The sequence below is a fragment of the Takifugu flavidus genome, chromosome 17 (genome assembly GCF_003711565.1).
Source record: "Takifugu flavidus isolate HTHZ2018 chromosome 17, ASM371156v2, whole genome shotgun sequence".
NCBI classification, from domain to species: domain Eukaryota; kingdom Metazoa; phylum Chordata; class Actinopteri; order Tetraodontiformes; family Tetraodontidae; genus Takifugu; species Takifugu flavidus.
This window is the reverse complement of record NC_079536.1, coordinates 1569278-1580049: the sequence shown is the minus strand read 5'-3', so window position 1 is coordinate 1580049 and position 10772 is coordinate 1569278. Positions and strand designations below refer to the sequence as shown.

Here is a 10772-nt window from a genome sequence, read left to right as displayed (position 1 = left end):
GTGAATCCTTTTGTCCTCTGTGAGGAGTTGACTGTTGCCAGTCGTTCTGCAGTTCCGGCGTCTCGCCGCTGGGGGCGCGGTGGTTCTGAAAAGTCACGTGATTTCGGGGAAGCTGAGCGCCGACGGGACCCGGACCGTAGCGCAGCCCAGATCAGTGCGCCACAGCCATCGCGGAAGAGGGAAACGCGGGTGAGGTAAACGAAACCTAAAAGCAGCTTATTTCTTTAGCTTTGTGTCCATCTTAAACTACAGCTGGCTGCAATAAAATGAATTATTTCAGAACCTGCATGACTTTTTATTTTTACTGGGTTTTTTTTAATGGCTATATTGACCGATTCAACCCGAGTCTCAGTTAGCGTTTAAATTTGATTACGTTTAAACATTTCTTGAGCGATTGATTATATACATTACTTCAACGGTATTTTTTAATCATTTTACGCAGACGCATGCTGGGACATGGGTCTTAACATCGCTTGTTTGTTTACTTTTTGGTTTTTTTAAGAATCATGGCTGCGGGGAGAACACGCTCAACACGCAAACTACGCTCCTGGATCGTCGAACAGGTGAGTGCGTGCGTGCGTGTGCGTGTTTGTGAGGGTGTGAGGCGCAGACGATGGAGAAGATTGCGGCTGACGCCATTATAGAAGTGTTACGTCCGTGTTTCTGCTTTAATATAGTTCTCCCCCCCCCCCCAAGTTTTCACATTTTGGTACCAAGTGTGAAAACTTGAAGTAAAGTATTACAGTAGTAAAAGTATTTCAACTTGAGTGCAGAGTCAATTAACTATACAGCCTCTTAGTCCGACTCCTGTGTTTGAATGTTTTATAGTGCAAACACAGTAAAGTGTTTGTGTATTTTTATCATTAAATTCCTAAAATGCCTTTGCAGGTCAACAGTGGTAAATATCCAGGTGTGACGTGGGACGATGACGCCAAAACGATGTTCCGTATTCCCTGGAAGCACGCAGGAAAACAGGACTTCCGTAAAGATGAGGACGCTGCCCTTTTCAAGGCCAGGACCACATGAGCTGTTTTGGCGCTTCACTCTGGGGGGTCTTTGATTTTATTTTATTTTTTAACATTTCCGTGTTCTGCAGGCGTGGGCGGAGTTCAAAGGTAAACTGCCCGATGGGGTCGAGGACAACCCGGCGTCCTGGAAGACGCGCCTTCGCTGTGCCCTCAACAAGAGTCCAGAGTTCTCGGAGGTGATGGAGCGAGCTCAGCTCGACATCTCGGATCCCTACAAGGTGTACCGCCTGGTCCCGCTCAGCGAGCAGGGTAAGACCAGCGGCGCCCCGCTAGGACCCCCTGCTGGTTACGCCAGCCAATCATTCTCTCTGTCCACATGTCTAGTGGAAACTCCCCAAACGCAATAGCGCGTGCCAACCATTCTATACCATGACGTCCCAGGGGGCCTCTTAAAATTGGTTATTTATTGATGTTCTCTTTATTGATGTTCTCTTTATTGATGTTCTCTTTCAGGTATGTCAGAACCTGAAAAGAAGAGCAGAGTTAAAGCAGCCAAGAGGTCAAAAAACAGGAGAAGCAGCCAGCTGGAAGATGACAGCGTTCAGGTCAAGATCAAGAAAAAGGAAGTGACATCACAGCAGGTGAGTCCATCAACCCTTATTGATGTGCTAATTGCTTCTCTCCGAGGGGTTGACTGCCCCCTAGTGGAGGCACGTAGAAATTGAGTTTCTTCCGCCTCAGGTGGATGAAAACATGTCAGAAGTTCAGCGGTGGCCTGAAAACCAGATCCTGGCAGTAGAAGTGGATCAGGACGACGCCGTGGACACGAAGCCTGACGGTGAGCTCACAAACCAGATCATCCTTTCAGCGTGTTTGTTGGACCAGATTTATATTTACCTCCTGCTGTGTCCCAGTTACCGAGATCATGCTGGACTTTAGGATCGAGGAGAGCCTCCCTGCCTCCCCCGAAGGTAACGTGAAGGTCCACTGAGGGCTGTTCGTACCTTTAAGGGCCCGTCAGCCGTTGACCCTTCCTTTCTCCGCCCTCCAGTCCAGGACTCCTTCGAAGTGGTGGTCTGTTATTCAGGCAAGGAGATCCTCAAGCGTCGTATCCTGGGCGCCGACCTCAGGATAATGTACCAGCCTTCCTCCCCCATCCCACCTATACCCGCCACCATCCAAGGCAGATTTCCACGCATTCTGCTCCCAGACCCGCCGTCCTCGCTGCCCCAGGACGACAGGCTGCTCACACTGCTGCCCTTAATGCAGCAGGGGGTGCTGCTGACCTCCATGACTCAGGGCATCTACGGCAAACGGTTCTGCCAGGCCCAGGTGTTCTGGAGCGGGCCGCACACGACCTCCCCGGGACCGCACAAGTTGGATCAAAACACAGAACCGGTGCTGCTGTTCAGTAAAGATGTCTTCAAACAACGTGAGGAAGCATTAACAGCCAAGCTTTCTCCGAGACTTCATTTATTAACTTTTATTTTTATTACTTTATTTATTAACTTTTATTTTTCCTGTCCTGTACGACCAGAACTGGACCACTACCGCTCGAACGGCGGCGAGCCGCCTCAGAGTGGCATCACGCTGAGCTTTGGTGAAGAGCCGAGCAGCACCGACGACCCGTCTGTGAAGCACATCATTCTCAAGGTGAATGTTCATGTCATCTTTATTCTTGGCTGTTTCGTATCACATCGCTTTATTAGCGTTTACCCTAAATTCCGCACTATAGAGCGCAACACCCAAATTTCATATAATTCAAGAAAAAAAATACACGTATAAGGATAATGAGATCTTTTTGGTGCACAGAAAGATTATTTCAAATGTTTAATTACGACACAAGCTGGTTAAAAAATAACGAGCCTACCAGCTGTTGATCGTTAGCCTTTAGCTTAAAAGCTGTGTTACCGATGATGAGCGCGTCTTCCTCGGCGCTTCATCTGTCTGTCTGGCGCCACTCGAGCGCCCCCTGGTGGCCACCCAGTATAAATCTCAATTCAAATGAAGGAAATTTTATTTATCCCGGTGGGGCGATTGAGGAAGTCATAAAAATCCATAAATAAGCCACATTGTTCTATAAGCTGAAGGGGTCAAGGTGTTGGGAAAAAGTAGAGACTTAAAGTGCGGAATTTACAGTGATCTCTGATTGTGTCCCTCACTTTTGTTTTCTTCTAATGTAGCACGCTAATCTAAAGCGAGTGGGTGCTTGACTTAGCATAGTTGTTTACAATGCTTGGGAATCAGTGAATGGAGAGTTTTCTGCCCGTTTTCCACAGATCAAGTTTCCGTGGGCAGAGAAGCAGCTCCAGGGTGCTGCGCCCATCATGGACCCCATCACCATCCTCCAGTCTCTGGCCAGTCAGTCTCCACTGGGAGAATTAACACTGAACCTGGTCCCCGTGACCGCCGAGGACGCCGTCTGAGCGGCCAGTGAATTTTAAAACAAAACAAAAACACTAAAATCCCACTGGAAGCACTGGAATTGTAAACGTCTGTATGAAGACACTTAATCATGTAATCATTACACTTGAGTTTTTGGTTTTTTTTTTAAATTCTAAATTATTAGAACAGTACCCATCAGTGTTTTTAGCCAAGTAACAGTAACACCAAGTTTACACTATATCATATACGATATAATCATCATAGTTCTGGTAAGGAAACATCAGTCTTCAAACTACTCACTTCTTTTATGGTAAATAGCATTAATAACTCATGGAAATATCATTTACATTTCCATTAAAATCTAAAATTTACCAAGTCAACATTATCACATGTAGGAGTGATCATTTCAAGAACTTTTTTTAGGTTCCATCTAAAGAAATAATGTAACCACAACCCTCTGAAGGTCATAAAGTGGAATGTATTTATTATAATTATGGTATATAAACGCCTACATAACATTATAGCCTCAGGAGAACCACAAACTACAAAGGTCAGTAAATAGAATAAAACAAGTCTGTGCTGAATTAACCTTAAGGGAGGCGCTGTGACGTGATGGTCAATGATAACAGTGGTTTCCATCAGATTTGGCAAAGGAAAGTTGGCATGAATGGACATAAATGAAGTCCTGAAAGTTTTGATGCTAACACAACTTGGCACCAATACCAACATTATTCAGGGTTTTATCAAAGCTCTTTTTTAATGCTCTAAAGTGACCAAACCCTCAACTTGACCACCACCTCGCCACCCGCTCCAAGCCATACAATCCTGTTTCAGCTTTGTTGGGGACATTAGTGTAAATATTATTCCTGTACAGAATAAAATGGAAAAACCTGTCCTGGGTGTGATGTTTGGGAATAACATAAATATGTACTGTTTTTAAAAAGTCTGCATCTACAGGCTCCCATTGGCCGGTGAGGCCAGCTCCTCGATCTTGTTGTTCAGTTTCTGATTGGTCCAGTCCTTTGTGATGTCGTCCAAGTGGCTGTCGAAATCCACCAGTAGTGTGTGGTCGCCAGACTCCAGCATCTGGGTGGCGATCGCCCGGGTCTCCTCCCACTGTCTCAGCATGATGCTGGTCAGAGAAGAGATGTGGATGTGAGGATTGCTTTGACCCACGAAACGCTGATCAACGCAGCCGTCTGTTCATCTGTTCTCATTTAAACGGCGTCGATCTTTACGTCACTTACGTGTGCTTGTCTTTGAGCGTCCATTTGGAATCCTTCCGCTCGTACACAACAATGGGAGGAACGCGATAGTCAGGAGACATTTTACTACCATCGAGCTGAAAGAGCAAACGACTCTATAAAATTTTCCTTTCATAATCAACATTTTTTTTAAATGTATAGTTCTTACCATTAACAAAACTGCATTTTCAAACTGCTCTGAAATTTTATCGGCAATCTTGAAGGCACCCAGCGTTGGGCTGTGGAGGTCAAAGCAGCATGTATATTTTAATGTGCTGTACTAATAAAGGGTTTAAATCTTTCACAAGAATAAAACGAAACCCATGAAGACAGATCACTCACCTACTATCGGATAAGCAGGCATTAGCTTGATAATATCCCACGATCCTCTGCTGAGTCTGCGAACACCAAACATCCACCTGAAACGAGAGCAAACAGTCACACCTATGATGACCAGTTGGGGAGTCCCAGGTGTAGCTCCGTATTAACTCCTTTAAATGAAATTATCAGACCATTCTCCTCCCTCCCATTCAGCCACCAAAAACATTGAATGCGTCAAATGTCTGCTGAACAAGCCAGAAATGAGCCATTACTTTTGAGCTAAACATTTAAACATTACGGCCACTGATTCACTATCTATATTGTAAAGAGGCTGGATTTACCTGTGTGAGGGCCAACTGAGTGATGGGAGCCAGGGACAGGTGGGAGTGAAGCAGAGGGACGCAATCTGTCACGTACACAGCGCCATCTGTCGTCCTGGAGGACAGCAGCAGCCCGTTGATGCTGCAGCGAGGGAAAAGGCAGCAGTGCAGGTACATCTTGACATAAGCCCGACAGGATAGCTCCATCTCACCCATGGTGGCTGTCGAGAAGACACACAGTCGGAACGCACAAACGTATATTTATATTATATAATATTATATATAAGAGCAACTCTTGGCAACAGAAAGACGACCAGTCGTGTTGTTTGACTCATTATAAAACATATGGCAATAACATCGGCAGCAACTGGATGTGATTAGCTACAATTTAGCATCCTTTCCGTCACAAAGGCTTGCAAACGACGCAAGCCTGTACATATTCTTACCTGAACACAACAGTAATGTGGTTTGTACGTAGTGTAGGTTCGTCGAAAAATTGCGTTTCGTCAAACTTCGTCAAATGTACTGCTTCATTTCTGTTTATGACTGCTTTTAAAAAATGAAGCAAAAGCCGGACTCGCTGTCTAAATAGACTTCCGGCCCCGCCCACGAGCATCAATGTAATCACCTGATTGGCCAAAAGTCGCCATCCAATCGGTATCCAGTTTATTACTTCTTCTTCTTCTTTTTTCTCTTCTTCTTCTGTAAAATAATAGATGTATAATTCCTGAATAAGTCAGCATGTTTGCTTTAGCGGACGGGAGTAGTTAGTTCACGCCAGCAATTATTAGCGCTTAAAATGTATACTTATAAATGTTAAATAAGATAAAATAAAGCAATGTTGAAATTGTACTTACTCAATAGGTATTTACCGAGCTTTCAGACATAAACGAACGAATGTTTATGCTTATACAGTGAAAACGCAACACGTGTAGGTGTGCAGGTAAGGAGGGGTTGTTTAATTAGCACAGCACAGGTCCGGGATTTTATTTTAAAAAAGCAAACGATTAAAACAAATTACAATTATAAGATGTGAAACAAATGGTGTAATTTAATATGAGAAATAATAAGTTATATGTCAAAAATGATATGAATGTAACTATAACAAGAGTAGAGGTTGCAGGAATTTAAAAAGTCGAATTAAAAATTAATAAACTAAGTGGTTTTAAGTTTCTTCCACATTTTGCTTTTTTAAAAAACAAATTACCAACATTACTATTGCACTATTCTATCAATATCGCAAATGGGTTTTGAGCGACCAGTCAAATAAACGACTACATTTCCCATCAACACTCAGCTTATACAATGGAAACGCTGCTTCCTGAAATACATTTTCAAAATAAGATCTGTATTCGACGCTTACCGCCGTCGCCGCAATGAAAAGGAGGCGAACGCAAAGCCTGGCGTCTTATTTTGAAACCGAGGTCATTCCTCCGAGTTTCGTCGCTCCTTGGCGAACACACCAACGCTCCCACCGGGTCGGGCTGAACCCACATGAGCCGTTGACAGCTCCCTCCGTTGCGATGAGGCTCCTGTTGGCCGGAGCCGTGCTGCTGTCGGCGGCCGCCTATTACGTCTACCTGCCGCTGCCGAGCGGAGTCAGCGAGCCGTGGAAGCTGATGCTGCTGGATGCGCTGTTCAGGAGCTTCATGCAGGCGGTGAGAGCGAGGATGCACCGGGGGCAGGTTGATGTGAGGCTGGAGGGGTCGGGAAATGACAGGAGCGGGACCTGAGCGTAGAATAACAGCGATGGTGATTGAATCCGTGAATGTAGAATAGAATAGAAGATACTATTAATGTCAACTTACTGAGTGGCAACAATAAAGTGGGGAAAAAAGAAACTTGGAATGGTCGATTAAAGGAAGGCCAGTTTGACCAAGTATAAAATATTGGTTGGCTTCACGGGGAGATTTTCAGTGATATATCCCTGGAATCTGACATTAAATAGAAAGTTAGATACAATGCACACAGTTAATTCGATGGTTCCTGCTAAACAGGATCAGCCTCTTCAGGTGGAATGTTGCTGTTCTGACTTGTATCTATCTATATCTATCCATCTATGTCTACAGTTTTGTCATGGCCGTGCGTGTGTGCTTATAAAAATATAAGTCTGATGACCTTTGTTCGTCACTGTTTGGCCTTGCCCGTGATCACGTGCTGCGCCTTTACATGTTGAACATGTTGCACGAGTGCGGCCCAGCAGGTTTTTCAGCACACTTGCTCGACAGGTGTTTAACACAGTCAATCCTCCCCAGACGTGTACGAACAGGCCTCCAGAACGACCCCGTGACCTTGTGCTGACGAGGACCCGTTGTTCGCGCTCTGAGGAGGCTGTTTTTGTTTTTTGATCCATGTAGAAGATGTTAAACTTCTGGTTCCTCCTCCCTGTGAAAACAAACGTGCCTCGTTCGTGTGTTCAGAGCGATGCTGCTCACGCGCTGGGCGTGTGCCACCGGATCCACCTGCTGAACTGGGTCGTGTCCTGGGTGGAGGAGATCGAGGCCCACTCCTGTGACGCTGTGCGGGTGGCTGACTCCACGCTTGGCGGCGTTCCCACCAGGGTCTTTCATCCGCTGGGGGGGAGCCAGCTGAAGAGAGGGATCGTGTACTTCCACGGTGGAGGATGGGCCCTCGGCAGTGCACGTGAGTCCCACTTCAGCGCCACCTACAGGCCACTCATAGAAACATCACAATGGAAACAACCCGGTTTGTACTTATAGGGATGCGCTCATATGACCTTCTGTGTCGGAAAATGGCGAAGGACCTGGACTCCGTGGTGATGTCTGTTGAGTAAGTTCTTCCGAGATTTTGTCAGAATTCCTCTCCACATCCGGACACCTCTGCGGTTTACGACCACGTTCGGAGACAGATAACCGCTTCCCTCTGGTGTTTCGTTGCCATAGTTACAGGCTGGCTCCGGACGCGGTGTTCCCAGATCAGTACTATGATGCGTTGGCGGCGTCACGGGCCTTCCTGACCCCTGAGGTTTTACACCGCTATCGGATTGATCCCAACAGAGTGTGTGTGTCCGGAGACAGTGCTGGGGGAAACCTGGCTGCTGCCGTGGCTCAGGAGGTAAAAACTGAAACACACACACACACACACACACACACACACACACACACACACACACAGGCTAAAACCCGACTGTGTCCACAGCTCAGCTCAGATGACAGTCTGCCTGTCAAGTTCAAGCTCCAGGCCCTGATTTATCCGGTGCTGCAGGCGCTGGACTTTCACACGGCCTCCTATCAGCAGAACCAGGCTGTTCCCATCCTCTACAGACCCTTCATGGCCCGATTCTGGCTGCAGTACCTGGGCGCCGACTCCTCTCTCGAACCCCTCCTCCTCACTAACAACCACAGCTCTCTGGACCAGCGGGTCATCAGCGCCGACACGCGCTCCAAGGTGGACTGGACCGCTCTGCTGTCGTCAGAAAAAAGGAAGCACTTTCGGCCCGTGGTCAAAGCGAGAGGGTCGCCAGAGGTGATGGACGCCGTGCCGCATCTCATGGACGTGAGGGCGGCGCCGCTGCTGGCGGATCAGGCGGTTCTGAGACGGACGCCCACGGCGTACGTGATGACTTGCGAGTTTGACGTGTTGAGGGACGACGGGTTGATGTACGTCAGGCGGCTGCAGGACGCCGGCGTCACGGCAACAAGCGACCACTACGAGGACGGGTTCCACGGCTGCATGGTGTTCTCATTCCTGCCGATGATGTCGAGCGTCGGGCAGCGGAGCATGAACAACTACATCAGCTGGCTGGACCAGAACCTGTAAACGGCTCAGAGGTCCAATCACGGACCCGACAAAAAACACACACGGTGGAAGAGTGTGAGCAGGCAGGGTCCCCACAGAACCAGGAATTCACAAACAAGTTCAGCTTTTTAGAGATTAAACTTCAGTTTAGTCAAATCTGAAGAAAGAAAATCCAAAGGGGTTTTAAAATATTTCATTTTAGGCGGTTTTTTTTGCGAGTTACCCAACATGACCTAACGTACAAACAGCACATTTATAGTGTAATAAACAGGTTAGAAGTCAAAAAATCATGACTGACAAGGATTTAATGATGTAAATTCAGCGTAACCACAACATGTAAATCACAACTGTTGGGAGAATGTCGGGAATAATCTAATGCACTGAACCACTCAAGGTTACTCTGTGTGTGTGTGTGTGTGCGTGTGTGTGTGTGTGTGTGTGTGTGTGTGTGTGTGTGTGTGTGTGTGTGGTGAAAGTATGCCAGAGTTCACATCTGTGTACACTCACTGAACTGATTGTGCAATCACGAACATGTGAGAGGATCCTTCGCCCTCTGGAAGTCCTCATGCTGATGACGGCAGCGCTGCGGCCGTTTCCATGACACTTTAGTCGAAAACTGCGAGAGACGGGACCCTCGATGGACTATCGGGTTTCCCCCCCCCCCCGCTCTGAGCCAGCGAAGGCGAGCGTCAGCAGAAACGCAGCGTGTGGTCCTCTTAAAGTCATTTGTCATCATCGACACGCGAAGACAAAGTCTGGTTTTCTGTCAGTTTTGAGTGAAATGTGGTGAAATGTGAATGTCGAACGTTAGGAATTAGCTTTAAAATCCAGCTCCGCAAAGGCAGGAATAAATAACCAGGCGTGTGTAGTTTAAAGGTTTTATTAATCTGATTTTATTAACGTGTGGAAATCGGTTCATTTGCTTTTACACCAAAAAGATTCTCAGCATTATTTCGATACAAAACATCGTCATTTATATATTATTAGTGTTAGTATCCGGTTCTGAAAATGACCGAGGGCTTAAGGTTTTTGACATTATGTCGTTTTAACCCCCCCATTTTGTGATTTATTTATTTATTTATGGAATGAAACACAGCTGATGTCTTTATCTTTCTTCATATCTGTCAGGGATGATGTTCAGCATATGTAATCTGAACGTTTGCTGACTTTACCCCCCCCAAAAAACAGCTTTAATTGTGACTACTGAAATGAATCCCGTCCCTTTTCTCAATAAAAATCATCCGTTCTGCCCGAACGCAAGCGTGTCCGTTGTGGTGCATCCTGGGAACGGACGTCCTCGGGAGGTGGCGCCACCGCTTCCTGCACGAGCGCGGCTCTAAATGAGCAGGAGAATTGAGACATCACTCCTCGGAGCTGCGAGTCCGACTCTCACATGAGGATCATTAAACTTGATGTTGTTGTCTGAGGATGATTTACACGTGCGTTCCTCTACATCCTCAGAGTTGGTCGTGGGGCTGAATTTACGGCCTGGATTTGTGGTGCTGTGGTATCAAACTCCATCTGTGTTGCTGAATATCAAAGAGTTCCTCCTCTTCCTGTCTTCTGCCTGGGTAGAGAAGCCGTCAGATGTTTGTCACGCCTGTCAGCGCACGATTCTCCCGACAGGCTGGTTTTCAGCGTCTGGGCCTGTCAGTACCTGCAGGGTGGGGCTGGCGTGGCCGCCTGTGAGGGCCCCCGGGGCCATGTTCTGGGGCACGCTGCCCATCAGGACTCCATTATCAAGAGCGCGTGGGCGGAGGAGCAGTGACGCGGCC

At 46.9% G+C, this 10772-nt stretch overlaps 3 protein-coding genes across 3 annotated transcripts; 2 read left to right on the top strand and 1 right to left on the bottom strand.

The window, feature by feature from the left end:
* The first annotated feature begins 13 nt into the window (after positions 1-13).
* Positions 14-4246, top strand: irf9 (interferon regulatory factor 9). Its single transcript, XM_057013392.1, has 10 exons — positions 14-194; positions 503-563; positions 889-1011; positions 1097-1277; positions 1482-1609; positions 1710-1806; positions 1883-1939; positions 2020-2400; positions 2506-2621; positions 3248-4246. Exons 2-10 carry the CDS (start codon positions 507-509, stop codon positions 3392-3394), a joined length of 1287 nt encoding a protein of 428 aa, XP_056869372.1. The 5' UTR covers positions 14-194; positions 503-506; the 3' UTR covers positions 3395-4246.
* On the bottom strand, positions 3812-5845 carry emc9 (ER membrane protein complex subunit 9). Its single transcript, XM_057013397.1, has 6 exons — positions 5685-5845; positions 5260-5459; positions 4940-5016; positions 4767-4836; positions 4601-4695; positions 3812-4485 (listed from the first exon to the last, which is right to left on the bottom strand). Exons 2-6 carry the CDS (start codon positions 5452-5454, stop codon positions 4305-4307), a joined length of 618 nt encoding a protein of 205 aa, XP_056869377.1. The 5' UTR covers positions 5455-5459; positions 5685-5845; the 3' UTR covers positions 3812-4304.
* Positions 5846-6297: 452 nt separating this feature from the next.
* LOC130514028 (neutral cholesterol ester hydrolase 1-like) lies at positions 6298-10252 on the top strand. The gene is made up of 5 exons (XM_057013391.1): positions 6298-6896; positions 7659-7881; positions 7959-8028; positions 8142-8313; positions 8398-10252. Exons 1-5 carry the CDS (start codon positions 6615-6617, stop codon positions 9016-9018), a joined length of 1368 nt encoding a protein of 455 aa, XP_056869371.1. The 5' UTR covers positions 6298-6614; the 3' UTR covers positions 9019-10252.
* Positions 10253-10772: the final 520 nt, after the last annotated feature.

What these genes read in the sequence shown, in the direction of transcription:
- irf9 (XM_057013392.1), top strand. Translation starts at nt 507, where the DNA reads ATGGCTGCGGGGAGAACACGCTCAACACGCAAACTACGCTCCTGGATC. An exon ending in GCTCCTGGATCGTCGAACAG is followed by an intron (nt 564 to 888) that starts GTGAGTGCGTGC and finishes ATGCCTTTGCAG; the next exon opens with GTCAACAGTGGTAAATATCC. An exon ending in AGGACGCTGCCCTTTTCAAG is followed by an intron (nt 1,012 to 1,096) that starts GCCAGGACCACA and finishes CGTGTTCTGCAG; the next exon opens with GCGTGGGCGGAGTTCAAAGG.
- emc9 (XM_057013397.1), bottom strand. Translation starts at nt 5,454, where the DNA reads ATGGGTGAGATGGAGCTATCCTGTCGGGCTTATGTCAAGATGTACCTG. An exon ending in CTCAGTTGGCCCTCACACAG is followed by an intron (nt 5,017 to 5,259) that starts GTAAATCCAGCC and finishes CTCTCGTTTCAG; the next exon opens with GTGGATGTTTGGTGTTCGCA. An exon ending in ACGCTCAAAGACAAGCACAC is followed by an intron (nt 4,486 to 4,600) that starts GTAAGTGACGTA and finishes TTCTCTGACCAG; the next exon opens with CATCATGCTGAGACAGTGGG.
- LOC130514028 (XM_057013391.1), top strand. Translation starts at nt 6,615, where the DNA reads ATGAAAAGGAGGCGAACGCAAAGCCTGGCGTCTTATTTTGAAACCGAG. An exon ending in TCAGGAGCTTCATGCAGGCG is followed by an intron (nt 6,897 to 7,658) that starts GTGAGAGCGAGG and finishes TCGTGTGTTCAG; the next exon opens with AGCGATGCTGCTCACGCGCT. An exon ending in CTGCTGCCGTGGCTCAGGAG is followed by an intron (nt 8,314 to 8,397) that starts GTAAAAACTGAA and finishes CTGTGTCCACAG; the next exon opens with CTCAGCTCAGATGACAGTCT.